The sequence below is a fragment of the Centroberyx affinis genome, unplaced genomic scaffold (genome assembly GCF_046629955.1).
Source record: "Centroberyx affinis isolate AG114_WGS23_722 - 3 ecotype Tasmania unplaced genomic scaffold, CSIRO-AGI_Caff_v1 ptg003428l_1, whole genome shotgun sequence".
NCBI classification, from domain to species: Eukaryota; Metazoa; Chordata; class Actinopteri; order Beryciformes; family Berycidae; genus Centroberyx; species Centroberyx affinis.
In genome coordinates, this window is record NW_027281401.1 from 580,587 (window position 1) to 594,678 (window position 14,092).

General features: G+C 40.3%; 3 protein-coding genes across 4 annotated transcripts; 1 reads left to right on the forward strand and 2 right to left on the reverse strand.

Moving 5' to 3' along the window:
• Positions 1-3,881: 3,881 nt before the first annotated feature.
• mitd1 (MIT, microtubule interacting and transport, domain containing 1) lies at positions 3,882-7,127 on the reverse strand. Of its 2 annotated transcripts, XM_071539294.1 has the most exons (7): positions 6,806-7,127; positions 6,582-6,683; positions 5,755-5,891; positions 5,271-5,357; positions 5,024-5,136; positions 4,599-4,659; positions 3,882-4,452 (listed from the first exon to the last, which is right to left on the reverse strand). In XM_071539294.1, exons 1-7 carry the CDS (start codon positions 6,948-6,950, stop codon positions 4,357-4,359), a joined length of 741 nt encoding a protein of 246 aa, XP_071395395.1. In that variant the 5' UTR covers positions 6,951-7,127; the 3' UTR covers positions 3,882-4,356. The 2 variants fall into 2 exon arrangements, with proteins under 2 accessions (XP_071395395.1, XP_071395396.1); XM_071539295.1 differs by lacking the exon at positions 5,271-5,357.
• Positions 7,128-7,412: 285 nt separating this feature from the next.
• Positions 7,413-9,739, forward strand: mrpl30 (mitochondrial ribosomal protein L30). Its single transcript, XM_071539293.1, has 5 exons — positions 7,413-7,732; positions 8,056-8,139; positions 8,310-8,456; positions 8,987-9,060; positions 9,358-9,739. The coding sequence occupies exons 1-5, from the start codon at positions 7,691-7,693 to the stop codon at positions 9,488-9,490; spliced, it is 480 nt and encodes a 159-aa protein (XP_071395394.1). The 5' UTR covers positions 7,413-7,690; the 3' UTR covers positions 9,491-9,739.
• Positions 9,740-9,907: 168 nt separating this feature from the next.
• txndc9 (thioredoxin domain containing 9) lies at positions 9,908-13,923 on the reverse strand. The gene is made up of 5 exons (XM_071539292.1): positions 13,853-13,923; positions 12,741-12,956; positions 11,670-11,788; positions 11,118-11,372; positions 9,908-10,998 (listed from the first exon to the last, which is right to left on the reverse strand). The coding sequence occupies exons 2-5, from the start codon at positions 12,912-12,914 to the stop codon at positions 10,878-10,880; spliced, it is 669 nt and encodes a 222-aa protein (XP_071395393.1). The 5' UTR covers positions 12,915-12,956; positions 13,853-13,923; the 3' UTR covers positions 9,908-10,877.
• Between the last annotated feature and the right edge of the window lie 169 nt (positions 13,924-14,092).

Here is a 14,092-nt window from a genome sequence, read left to right on the forward strand (position 1 = left end):
ATCGCTTTGATCACAAAAAGAAGCAAAGAAAGGAAGACAGCAAGTTGTGTAAAGAGAGGAAATGGTAATGAGAAGCAATGTGACAGTATAACCCTTAAGGCTGGAGGCTGCAGGGTCTGTTTGTCACATGCTGAGTTGCGTCTCATGGTGTGAATGCTCCAGTGACGTATTCTCTGATCATTGGCGGGCATGCATGTGCACCTGATGCACTTATCTGATAGACCTGAGGATGTGACACTTCACTTGAGCTCAAAGGTTTATTGGCATTATCAGCAGAGGCACAAGCCTGTATCTTAACTAGGTGGGGTGCGATGAGAACACTTGCGCTTGATCAACAAAATATGATCAAGGAGGCCCTAACAATAGGGCGGTATACCAAAGACATGAAATAACAGAGGTATTAGGGTTTGTAATTCACCATCTCAATGGGATATAGATTTATACCTAAATAGCACAATATCACAAAGTACTGCCACCTGCATAACAATTTATACATTTGTGAACAAAGGAAAAAGAATACTGCACATTGAGTCTTGCTCCCAGTAAGCTTTACTTATGCAACACCTGACAAGCATCCAAATTGGGTTGCAGCGTTATTGGACGCTAGATTCAGAGCAGGCTATTCTTTTTCCTTTGTTATACTGACTTCAGTTTTTAGCCTTCCCCTGAGATAAAGCTCTGTTTGGGATATGCAGACACTGTTTTCTGTGTATCATAAAACTCTCCCTGAGTACAGACTGTTGTCAACAGAGCCTGATCCTGTACAGCATGCATGGCTGATAACAAGATGCGCAAGGCTGGGGATAAACATACAAAGTCCACGCCACACCTCTGGTATCACCTAGACTACTCTAACTGTATAAGCACAAAATGCTAAAAAGAGTATAAGCATACGTTCTAAACTCCATGACATCCAAGCACTGGGAAAGTACCATTTCATGTAACATTTGACTTATAGGACATTTGAAGCTGCCTTGCACTACAAATGAATTTCAGATGGTCTATGGAACTACTACCATCGTGGCCCTGAAACAAACAGGAGTGTAAATGAAGCAGGCTGTTCCTCAGAGTTGCGGTTTTGCCATCTAATGACCCAAACTATAGCCCCAACAGAAACAGGAGATAATCCCCTGGATTACGGACATTGCAGGGAGATCCTTGTAAGATTTCACAGCACCATAATCCACAACAACGGCTTAATCACAAACTTCCCATGCCACAGCAGCACAGAATTCAACTGATATTCACAGTAAAAACCACACACTGTAGTGTATCTTTCTCAGTCTGTAATATACACACGCATTCACACCCCATCCACGGCAAAAGTGTTTTTTGTTTACTCACCAAGTGTCTATGTGTGCCAGCGCCTCTCCTTCTCTTCCTCGTCTTTGTCCTGCGCTCAGAACACCGAGTTGTCTCGTCTCGGCAGAGGCTCTGTCCTATCTTTAAACCTCAGGCTTCTGTCGTCCACATCTGCAGATGGAGGGAGACGGAGAGGGAGGGGGGCAAGGAAGGTGGAAGGAGAGAGAAAAACAGGCAGGGAGAGAGAGAGAAGGTCACTCCATGACAGGGTGAGCAAATGCACAAAGAGAAAAGAGGACAGAAGAGAATGAGACACAGTGACAGAGAGAGCGGGAGAGAGAGAGAGAGAAAGAGAGAGAGAGAGAGAGAGAGAGAGAGAGAGAGAGAGATACTCTATTACATTAGTGGCACACTGTGGCCCTCTGCGCTAAGCTCCTTATAAAACGCTAACCTGATTTTAGGCCCAGAAATGAGAGTAGAGGAAAAAATAAAGCTCCAGTTGGAAAGAGGGCAGGCATTACTGCTGATAGAATTGTTTACACATTACACCAGTTTGGGACAACCTGACACTGTCACAGGTGCTAGTGTGTCTGTGTGCGCATGTGAGTATCTAAAGGTGAAAGACAAAAAGAGTCAATCATCACCCAAGACCTGGCAACACACCTTGAATTAAACATTAAAACAAACCCAAAAGCAGTGAAGAGTGACTGAGAGAGATATGTGTGTGTGTGTGTGTGTGTGTGTGTGTGTGGGGGGGGGGGGGGGGGGGGGGGGGGTCATGAAGCAGGAGGTATGCACCTTAGGGTGCCTGCACAAGATTCACGGAAATGTAACATAACTGCTGTCATCTCAGCTCAATAAATAGAGGAGTTCTGTATTTGCATGTCCGCACGTCACTGATCCAGTGCTTTTGCATGCATGATCCATCAGGTGCCCACTTCGGTCAAGGCCTCAAAGAAATACTGCTCACATTTACACCCGAGTAAGGAAACAAAGACTCCTCCCACACACATACACGTTTGAGGATCAGTTCCCCTGTTAATAAAAATCACCCAGTCAGTGTTGTAGGAATAAATCAAACTTTCTAAATATTCATCTGGGAAGGAAGGGATGGCAGCACTATCTAGGCCACTGGGCTACAATCAGTGGAAGGGAGGAGGGGAGGTGGAAAGCACACCTCAGTATTCACACTCTTGTGTCTGGATGCTTGGCTGAACAGCTTCTGTGTGGAGCTCCAGGCTCATCATCACCTCTTATAGAATAAAACCTCTTCCATGACATCTGGATTACATGCCACATTCCACACCCACCATGTAACCGACCACAGTGTCATGACTACAGTGTCTAGTAATTTTTAATTCTCCCATTCAGTTAAGTGCCACATGGCCTTCATGTTCTATGAAGTAATCTACACATCAAGGACAATATGGGCATGCAAGCTTAGATTATCTTCTAATGTGATTGCAACTGATATGCTGTATCCTGTATGAACCAACTGTGCATTAAGCTTCATGTTTAGTCTGTGCATATGTGATGTATGGACCATACTGTGAAATGTATGCATTAGACAGTCTCTTCTCTGTAGGCTTTGTCCAGGAACACTATGGTAGAGAAGTCGGTTACAGCGCTTTATGATCATTTCTGGTTTATGTGTTTTCTGATGGATTATAATTTCTTCCTCTCTGAGCCCAGATGAGGACTGTACATATCGAGATTAAGGCCGAATAGATAGATAATCCGATCACTGCGCTGTCTGAACTCATGCGGGCAACCATTCATTCAGATATTTTCCCCATGAAAATCACACGCAATGGAACATAGACATATTGAGCCACATCATGTCCCTCCTCCTGCTTTCACACAAACTAGAACAATATTCAGTCTGGATTCTACGCTGCAACCTTTATTTATGGTGATATTTATGATTATAATATATTTGAATTATGTAATTATCAGGTTGTACCTTAACTCTTAATCGTTGAATCTGGTTGAGTGTCACTTTGGGCTCTTCAGACATGGTTAAGTAACAACTGCTCACACCAACTGACAGTCAATTATCCAGATAAAAGGGAGTTTTAATTCTTTTACAACTGTATATCATCTGGTTATAGGCCCTGCAGCAGAAGTAGGTCGTGTAGCAGGGGAGTAATGGACTGTGTGTGACAGGATGACAGGATATTTCATTACTAAAAAAATGTGTGACTATTATCTAATAATGCATTTACAGCTGAAAATGTAGGGTATCTAAAAAAACATAGGCATCTTTTGAAAAATAAAAAAAAGGTTATTTGGGTACTGATTAAACAAACATGGGCGAAATAAATTGATATTTTACCTTGATATTCTGTTGTAGCCTAATTTGATAGAGGATGGGGGCAAAGCTACTCATCGGTAATTCATAGAAATCAGATGTTATTGGGTTAAATACAGTGGTTGGCATAATCTGTGACGGATCACATTTTTAACGTGACCTTCCCAACATTGTGTGCAACATGAGGTAAAGGACAAGCTTAAACAATAGTGAAAAGTATGTAAATAAAACACAAACACTGTTAAACCATAAAAACACTTTCCTCAAAAGTTTTAATTGATTATTTAGGAATTGGCGAATATACTTCCACAAGATGGCGTTATGTGCTTGCTTTGTCTTTCTAAAGAACAGTAGCGTACCCATAAATCTATAATCCATAAAACCATTAAGCCATAAAGCCACCAACATCATATTTAAGTGAAAAATTAGATGCATATTTACATAAAGTAATCATGGCAATTTTTAAAATATTAATAATAATAATAATAAAAATAGCAAAGATCCACATTCTTCTTACATCAGCAAATTGAAAGAATAATGTGGTAAAATGCACCTCAGAAATGTAGAATATTTTATCATACAGTTGGTTTAAATATATGTAAACATATGACAAAAGGCATATTGTATAGACCAAAATAAAAACACTCCCCATGTGAATTGCGCAGTTAAGTAGTTTTTCCAAAGGCAATAAGGCACATACTATGTTAAGACTGGAAGACAAGGTGAGTAAGGATTCATGCATCTCATAGTGTCTTGGTGTGTTTTGTGTGAAAAATGTCTACAGAGGTCTCCTGGCACTGCCTCAGGTCATAGTCACAGTATCCAATGGAGAAACGGCCCTGAGGGACAGAATGAACAATGCTTACACCCAGTACTCAATTAATAACTGACAGTTCATAATTATAGTCATTCAGTAAGATATGGTAATTCTGACACTGAAGGCAACAGAAGAATGAATACTAATTGATGAAATATAATGCCCTACCTTAGGTTTCTTGAAGTAATCCAGTCCTCTTCCTATCTTGATGATCCAGCCATTGTCAAACCTAAAAAAACATAATACTATTAGGATCACTAGAATGAAATAAAGCCATAACCATGAAGAGCTATAAAACACTATATGACAAGAAGAGTTTAATTCCAAAATAAGATAGCCACCATCTGAAAAAAATGATGGCTATTGTTACATTTTTTTGTATGTTACGTGCAAATAAAAAAACATAAAAACAAATAAAATCAAATCAACAAAATTATTACTGCCATAAAGTAAAGAACAGTATGGTTATTGTTAAAGAAGTAATTTTAAGTACTTATTTAATAGTTATATTTGGGGAATAGACTAGTGTTTTGGAATGCAATGCGTCGTCTGTCAGTGACGCTGCTCTAACTGTTGAAGAGCTGCAGCCGCACCTGATCTCCCTGTCATGGATAGTGGAGGAGTACTGCAGCTCCAGAGAGACTCCTTGAGCCTGGAGACTCTGCTTCACCTCGGCCAGAGCGCCGGTCTGCTGCCCGCTGTCCCCCTGCAGCACACGACAAATGCCAGTGAAACAACAGGAGAAACTCACAGCCTACATCACAGCCTACATCACAGCCTACATTACACAGTTTGACCTGAGTAGAGAAAATGCCTGTAGTGAGGAGTTTAATAGCTTACTTCATCCTGTGAAGTGAGCAGGTGGATCCTTTTAACTTTACAGGAAGCTTTTAGCAGCATCTCACAGAACCGCAGGAAGTTGTACAACTGTAGGAGAAGAGGGGATCAAACATGTTAGGGTAAGTTCACTACAATAGGGTTAGGGTTAGGGTTAGGCTAATAATTACCAATGGCTTTTATAGTATGGAATCACAATTGTTGGTATAACTGCAGTGATCCTTCATTCACATAGCAGGTAAATAATTTGACAAAAAGATATCACGCATAATAAAAATGTCAATAACTTTATTTATATGTAACTTTTCAAAACAAAGGTACAAAGTGCTTTGTAGTGACAAGAAAGTAAAACAAAGGTAATAAAATCAGGCAAAGGTCAGAATACAAATAAAGGCCAAAAACAGAAGCAAAATCAACAAAGCCAAATCAAAGCAGAGCCAAAAATGAAAGAATAGAGCAAAAAGGTGAGTGAAATAAAAGGTCTTACCTGGTGGATGTGTCGTATGTACGGGTCTTCCACCCAGACCTCTGTGAGTGTACTGCTGATGTACGGCTTGAACAGAACCTCATAGCTGTAACCTGTAGCATCCTCTGCTATTCTAATCTGCTCATGGTACTTCCCATCTGGTAGAACAGGAAAATAAAGAGAAATAAAAATTAGAGGTGGAGCACAAAGAGAGGGGCGACAAGGCAGGACAAAATTACAGCTGCCTGCAACAACAAAATCAGGGTTGGAGCAATTCATGAACCGAATTGAGAATGCATGGTAAATTCCAATTCAATTCCTGGAGTTGGAACTGGAATTGGAAAGTCACCCAGCTCTAAGGAAACAGAATGTGAATTGAATTGGAATGACAGGAAACCATTAAATTCCATGAAATTCCACTTCTATGAGAGGTTGTCTTGACTCGCTAAGCATTATAAATGAAACATTATTAATTAAATAGAAAACAGTTAAACAAATCAAATACATTCAATCATAATGTATGTATTACGATTACATGTTATGCATCGAATACCATCTGAATGGTACTTTAAATATTTTCTGATATTCAGTATTGATAATATATAACACTACATGTAATCTCACATATGTGGTAAGAAAAAAACCAAAAAAAAACCCAAGGAATTTCACTGAACTAAATGAATCTTCCTGAAATTCCAATTCAGTTACACTTCTGTTTCCTGTTTCCAATTTCTCAGTTGAATTGGAATTGAGATGAGTTCATTCATGAATTGACTCCAACCCTTAATGAAATCACATCCCTCACCCTCAGTCTTAATAGAACATAAATTAAATATCTTACACCTTACCTTCTTTCAGTTGGTTCACGTGTACTTTGATCTGCTCGGCTCTGTCCATGTAGCCCTTTATCTTCGCCCTGTAGTGAACTTTCTTTGAGTCATCCTTCACTGCTGTTGACAGAAGAAAAGGACCCATTAATATGAAGCAGTTGCTGTCTTCATAGAATCTGTCTGCATCTGAGTGTGTGTGTGTGTGTGTGTGTGTGTGTGTGTGTGTGTGTGGTGTGTCATACCTTTCAACACGTCCATAAGCAATTGGATGCCCTCCTGGTAACACACTAGGGACTCTTGGAAGCGGGAGCTCTGGTCCAGCTCCACTGCCCGCTTGAGAACAGAGACAGCAGAAGCCTCCATCCCCGTCACGTGGTTCTGTGTCATTATCCTGTCCGGCTTACCTCGCGATGTTAAACTACTATTATAAACCTATCTGGGTATTCATGCTTAGCTGTTCGAAGTAACTCACAGAAATTTAACAGACGTTATATTCGCGTACTGTGAGAGTTAATATAGAACCTCCTTGCTGTGAGACCACAGACTGATACTTCCTTGGTTGAGACGTAGGTGCGCCACAAAAATAGTCCCTGAAGAAACGCATGAAAAGAGACACTTATCGGGCTGTGTACTCAGACAGGTACAATTTAAACAAAAAGCGTATAAAGTAAATACACGTGACCACACTTTGAAAATCTAGATATTTCTTTATTCTGTCTTTTTAATCTGCAATAAGTGAAGTAGTAACCAAGTGAACTACTTATGAATTTCCTATAGGAACCAAGTTGAGCAACATCATTCAGATCGGCAGGATTTAAATGTTACTCGCTCACGCTTCCGCTGAAGACAAATGTCATAACCTGGTTTAATACATCCATGGTCACAACACAAATGTGAAGAGCTTCTGGATTTCGTTGTCATTTGTTACAGCATATTTATGACATTTGTAGTTGTAGATTTGGATAATATGATAGGAATATAGCTCGTTCTATGTTTTAATACTCTTTAATTAGATTCATGAGCAAATAGCCGGCGCTGGCGTGACTGTAACCTTGTCGTGCATGCCTGCAGTGTGACTAGACTAACTCGGAGTGGACTAGCAGAGGTTACCACACCAAAAAGAAAACATGTCAGTTGTGTATCGCAGTTTCATTCTTTCATCAGTTAAGGTAAGAGAATACCTCTGTGTTTTTGTCATTTTTCAGACAAATGTTCTGTGCTACTGTTTTCTTACCTACCAAGCCAAACAGCTTGTTGTACAGAAAATACTAACCCCACTGAAATCTGACTCGCACAAGAGTTATACAATCAGTATTTACTTAGATTGTAAAATTGTGGCATTTAATATCGTCAATAAATTGGAATATACAGGAGGGCGCTTTGTGTCTGTGCATGTGCTTCAATACTGCAAACCTGTATTGAGGTTAACTGTTGCCTTTCAGAACCAGCGTGCTTTCAGGTTTGTGTCATTACTGTTTGTGTGTGTTTCCAGATCCTGGCAGAAGCCACACAATCGCCTTGCCCTTGGTTTCTGTCACAATGTAGACAATTTACCAAAGCACGAATCCCAAAAGAGGTATGTGATCTGACAGACTATCTTTGTCTTCAAGTCCTGTAGAAATAATATTGTTTCCTCCTGCCTTGTTTGATATCTGATCTACTTTACTGGACAGCATTTCTTCAACTTTAATAACAACTTGTTCAATCTGCTTTTAGTGTTCAATGGCTCTCTGTTTGTCTTCACAGCTTTTCGCTGAGAGAGCTAAAGAACATGAGAAGTACGGCGGTGACCCAGACCAGCCTCATAAACTGCACATAGTGACACGGGTCAAAAGTACCATACGAAGACCATACTGGGAGAAAGACATGGTGAAGCGCCTGGGGCTTGAAAAAGTAAGGCTTTTGCTGCATTCAGAGCTCCATAACCACACACTTAAATAACATAAGGCCTCCCACAGTGTAGAGCTTTGGCAAGTGTCCTGTACTGAGATGCATTTTGTAGCACAGTAGGGGTCTACCTGTGCCTAATGGGTCATGCTTAATGCTCTTTATGACGAACAAAACACCACCGATCATCTCAGGATGCATGTCTTCTGATGGCAGCACTGTCCTCCAGGATAACAAAAGGTCACCAGTGGTTTCCCAGGGGTTTGAAAAGCATGGTAATTGTAAAATAGTGTTTGGATGTTTTCCACTGCCATTATTATAGAACAAGAAGTAGTTGTGATTGGCATTAATGTTGACCTCTAACTGGGATATTGCACTCCCTCAGTACAGAAGCAACAGAACCCTTGACTGTTATGTTGTTTCCTTTATACTAACCACACCTTGTGTCTTCTCTTGAGGTAGATCTCCATTCTGGTCACATTCTGCACTGACACTCATTACTTTTTTCCTTGCTTTGCTCTTTGTCATGTATCTAGGCACATGTTCCTGTAATTCACAAAAACACACCCTCAGTCAATAACCAGCTGAAATTTGTCAAGCATCTTGTAAGGTAAGATTACAGTACTAAAGGTAATACAGCTATCTTAAAGTAATGTCATGAGTCCCTGTAATTCATCTAAGCACACCCTCAAAGAAAAGATGAAATTTACCAAGCATCTAGAGATAAGATTACAGTAGTACAAATTAATACAGCTTAATTGATTGATATGAGGAGTTATGCTGTTATCGTTAAATACTTAATAATAAAGTCAGTTGTCTCGTCATTAATCAGCCATTGAAAGAGACAATTTGTACAATCATGCTGATCTCCTTGCCTTTGTATCCGTTTCTTTCCTGCTTCATTCAGGATCCAGCCACTGAAGACTCCCTACGGACTCCCTGCTGAAGAAGACATGGCTGACACCTACATCAACGGCAATGGAGAGCTGATTGTGCGTCGCCTACTCAAACCTGTAGACCCCAAGGCTATCGAGTCTTAGTCCTGCTCTGTATCTTCTTGCTTACGTGTACACGAAGAGCATGAGGAAAATGCTGTGCTCCATAGCTACCAGTTCTGATTCCACTACACTGAGAACATGCTGTGGCATAAAAAGCCAGACTTGAAGTTAGCCTTATGCAGTGGGTTTTGAGTTATATGACATTTCACCCCAAATAGATTTGAGAATGTCATTCAGTAAACCAGGCCACTTAACATCTGTGATGAGGGAATGTTTTTCTATCCACTTTGTTTTGTCTATGTATTCCTTAATAAATGTTCACTTGAATACCTACGTTTCAATCCTGGCTACAGCTGTCATACATAGGAACCAGGAATGTGTCTGCCATGACAATTCACCAGTCAATGATGGTTCAATTTCTTTATTAACCATGATTTATAAAAACCCAGCATGAAAGAAAGTATGTTTGAAATGGAATGCAACTTGTGTTCTTGGCACTTAATTTTTCCTAATCTAGGGGGTGGTGGGTGGATTCCTCCACTGGAGGATTGAGTCAACATTGTTCATTGCAATTATCAAGCCTTCTTTCAGAGCCAAGGCTAGGACACAGCTGTTATTACAAACTGTTTTACTAATCCATGACACCAGTATTGCCAGCAAGATCTTGTTATGAAAAGTTGTTACTTACATTGATCACTTTGCGTTTCTGTTGCTGGTCGGTCTTGCACTACCTTACAAAGTATGCGTAATGCAATCCTCAACCAAAATGCATGTTGAAATAACCTCAAATAGAACCTAAAAAGCTGAATCATTACATGTAAATTAAGTCTGCACCAATGAAGTCAAATTATTGGTCCAAGGAAACTTGTGAAAAAAATGAATTCTGAAGCCATTCCTGGCGTTGTGTGTGCACAGATGCGTCCTGGCCTTAGATGTAAAAACAGTCTGATACAGCCTAAAAGCAAACAGATTCAACTCAAAGCTATATCAATTGCAAATAAGTCTGTAATTCATGACAAAGGTTTCGGGTTTTGCATACTAAAGACAAATCAAGCACAATACAACAAAGCCAAGAGCAAGTTGAGACAGGATGAAGAGTTCAGTGGCTCAGTGAAAAATCTGTAATATTTTAATGCTTCACCTTTTCTGACTTTTGGAGGGGTTCTATGTATTGATCTATTCCACACACACACACAAAAAAGGCAGATAACAATGCATTAACTAAGTCCACACCTAAAATACATGTTTAATATATAAAAGATAATCATTCAATTAATGATATGGTCAATTAGAGAAATATGGAAGACTGTAATGAATAGGTGAGTGACTGAAATAAGGGGGAAAGGAAAAGTCAAAGAGGGCTGTCTGCAATACTGTCTGCTGATGAGGTAGCCCTGAGAGAGAGAAATCAGAAGATTGGCAGTGTTTTTCAGTCATCTTCAGAACCAGAATCTGAGTCATAGCCTCTCCCTCTGATGGTTTTCTTCTCCACTTTTGTGAACTTTGAGCCAGACTTCTGTGTCAGTGTAGGACGCTCCATCAGGTTACCACTGGGGAAGGAAAATGGTTGTGAGAATTACACTGAACAAACTGTTGCCCTTTCTAGCACATTATGTCCATGATGGCAATGATGTCTTAAGAGGTGAGGAAAAACAAGCCCATGCCTTACCTGTAGTTAATTACATCTGCACAGCCAAGTCTCCACTCAAGCATCTCTGTGGGAAACTCGTCTGTGTTTCCCAGGTCACCGAATCCAACCACATAGTCCTTGGTTTTACCATCTATCAGCAGAGCCAGAGTAGGAATAACCTTGATCCGCAGCCTCTCTGTGAGAAACGGGGCTTTCTCTACATTCAGTTTGATAAATTTGGTCTCAACATGCTTCTTTGCCAGGATGGCCAAGTGCTTGTCAAGAATCTTGCATCTGTATGAAGGGGACAGAGGATGGAATGTCAAGATTAGTAGTGTTATAACAACACAGCTACTTATATTCAAACACAAAAAGGAAATTAATTTGTAAAAGCGATTGATGTTATCAAAAGTAATTTTGATCAACACCAAAAGTAGAGCACTAATTATGCAACACTGTACACTTTGAAGTAACTTACTTATCCATTCTTAGAAATCCCTTTTTAAAAATTCAAATGATGAAAATCCTAGAACCAGTGCTCTATGACCTTGGAGCTCTATAGGAGGTAATAACAAATTGTCTTTTGCTTACCTGAAGGTGGAGTCTTTATAGAAATGACAGACCACATTCTTGCTTTCCTTGACCTCGCCGAAAAAGTCTTTCTCGCTAGGGATTTCTCTGAACTCTCCATGGCCTTTAGACAACCACTCCTTTGAAATAAACAAGTGTGATGAGTAACAGGGCACTAGATCTTAAACAGTGACAAATGGTAGAAAAAGTGGCGGTTACAATCTTTCAGAATGTGGGCATGCAGTCTCTTTTTTTGTGTGACTGTTTTCTATTTTTAAAAGATGTGAACAATGGCCAACTATTTTCCCCCACTAAAGTAACTCATCCCCATTAAAAATCCACCTTGGTGGCTCCTGCTAACTGTATTCAGAGCATGAGTTGGCCTATATCAAACTCACAATTTTGATCAGGTTCACACCAGGTAAACTTCCATGACTTTTCCTAATACTTTCCATGACTAAATCAGAGCACTTCCATGGCCTAATGTTTTTTCTCTTACTGGTTTGTGTTTGGTGTTTTTCAAGTTCTAAAGGGGTTAACAGTCTGGTTTCCACTAAAGCTGGGTTGCTGTGGAGAAAACCGGCTGAAAACTATCCAATGCAATGAATGTGTGAAGCAAGTTGGAAAAGACATTCTGGTGTATTTCTGTAAAGTGACCCATTTGTTAAATTCCCTGATATTTCCCCAGAGAATTTATCGCATTCCCTGACCATCCCTGTCTGGAATACACCTCTCAAAAGTCTTCATGGAAGAACTTTCATGGCCAATCATGGGAACTCTTAGATAATTTAACTAACAGCATTCAAAATCAGGTTCCCGTGTGGTAACCAAACACCTCCATGTCATACAATGGGTTATCATCACTGCCTATAACGGATCTAGGCATTATCTACATACTTGTGAAAGCAGTGGCATGGATAAGCTAAACACATTCTTGGTAGTGGGAGCCTGGTTTGGTGGTGTGATAAATGTTGCAATGAAGGTGAGACTGTAGCAGGTGCCTTTATTCACTGACTCAGGGAGCCATCTGTGCTATAATTCTTTACACTGGTAATGCATATATAAAACAGTTTGAGACACCCTCCCATGTACCTGCTTCTGTTTCTGGGCTTTTTTAAGTGCCTCCAATCGCCTTTCCTTCAGTCTTTCCAATTCATCTTCTTCCATATCATTCAGTTTGCTCAACTGTGAATCCACCTGATCCTCCACCATCTTCGCCGACTGCTCCAAAACCTTTGCTAGGATGTCCATCGTCTGGTTCGCCATGATTACAACCTCTCTGAAGCCTTCTGGCACTCTTCTCTTAACCTGAGCGGACAGATAATGGAGGTTGTTAGCTCAGACATGACCTTATGAGTTGACAGGGGTGTCCAACCATGTGCCATGGAGGGCCAAGAGTCTGCAGGTTTTTATTCCAACCGTACACTACACCAGTTGGTTTCACTAATTAGTTGCTCCCTCTCTTCTTGAATAAGCTTATGTAGTGTTTAGTTGGAAGGGAAACCTGCAGGCCCTCCATGGCAGATTATTAAACCGGTAATAAGTTATTTACTAAAATAGTTACGCAGTTACATCCGAATTTTGAACAGGATCCGTACTTAACCAATAATAGCTTGTCAGTTGCCTTAGTTAACACCGACTATGCACTTACTTTCAACACGACTTCACGGTCAAGTATTTATAGGGCCTACTGTCAAGTTCGCTAGTTATCAGTAAACTATGTGACAGTCTTTGTTTGAGCTTAGCAGAGTAGCTAGGCTACAACTGTCTGACGTAAGCTAAAATTCATTGTGAACCCATGGTAACGCTAGTAACGTTACACACCTTGTTTTAGCTAGTTGTTAGCTAGCTAACAGTGCCGCTTTGATGGCTATTTTCTTTGTTCGCTTCCTATGTAGCTAATGAACGTAGCTAACAAGAACACCTGGGCGTTAACATTTGCTAGTAAGCAAGCCGCAACTTAGCCAAATATTATAAAAAAGCCGTTTGGCTCAGCGTTACGCCTAGCTTTAACATTAGCTGCTTAACGTTGGCCTAGCCAGTTACGGCGACGTCCTGAGAGAAACGCGCCCAGCCAGACATGGAAACAACGCAATATGAATCACTGCAATAATAACGCAATGACGAATGCAGTTATAAAAAATTAACACGTTTTCAATCTCAAAATCATTAAATGATTCCCTGGTAGCGTTAGAGATGCTCACCAACAACACTGAGGTCCGCGCAGGAAAGATAACGAAGCGAGGATTCTGCGTGCTATCAACGTCACTGAAGGCGTATGTTTGACGTCGCACAAGACCAGTCGCACGTAGATATGGATTCATGATTTTTTATAACATTAACATTATATAACAGTGACAGACTCAAAATATTTAAGACTTTTGGACCATAGGTAAGTTACCATCTTTTTCCTTGAAAACATAGTCAGAGTGATACTCATTATC

Coding starts and splice junctions, on each gene's coding strand:
- mitd1 (XM_071539294.1), bottom strand. CDS start 6,950: ATGACACAGAACCACGTGACGGGGATGGAGGCTTCTGCTGTCTCTGTT. Junction 6,684..6,805: donor GCTTATGGACGTGTTGAAAG/GTATGACACACC, acceptor TTCTGTCAACAG/CAGTGAAGGATGACTCAAAG. Junction 4,660..5,023: donor ATCCATGACAGGGAGATCAG/GTGCGGCTGCAG, acceptor ATGTTTTTTTAG/GTTTGACAATGGCTGGATCA.
- mrpl30 (XM_071539293.1), top strand. CDS start 7,691: ATGTCAGTTGTGTATCGCAGTTTCATTCTTTCATCAGTTAAG. Junction 7,733..8,055: donor TCATTCTTTCATCAGTTAAG/GTAAGAGAATAC, acceptor GTGTGTTTCCAG/ATCCTGGCAGAAGCCACACA. Junction 8,457..8,986: donor AGCGCCTGGGGCTTGAAAAA/GTAAGGCTTTTG, acceptor TCATGTATCTAG/GCACATGTTCCTGTAATTCA.
- txndc9 (XM_071539292.1), bottom strand. CDS start 12,914: ATGGCGAACCAGACGATGGACATCCTAGCAAAGGTTTTGGAGCAGTCG. Junction 11,789..12,740: donor AAGCCCAGAAACAGAAGCAG/GTACATGGGAGG, acceptor TTTATTTCAAAG/GAGTGGTTGTCTAAAGGCCA. Junction 10,999..11,117: donor GCAGATGTAATTAACTACAG/GTAAGGCATGGG, acceptor TTCCTTCCCCAG/TGGTAACCTGATGGAGCGTC.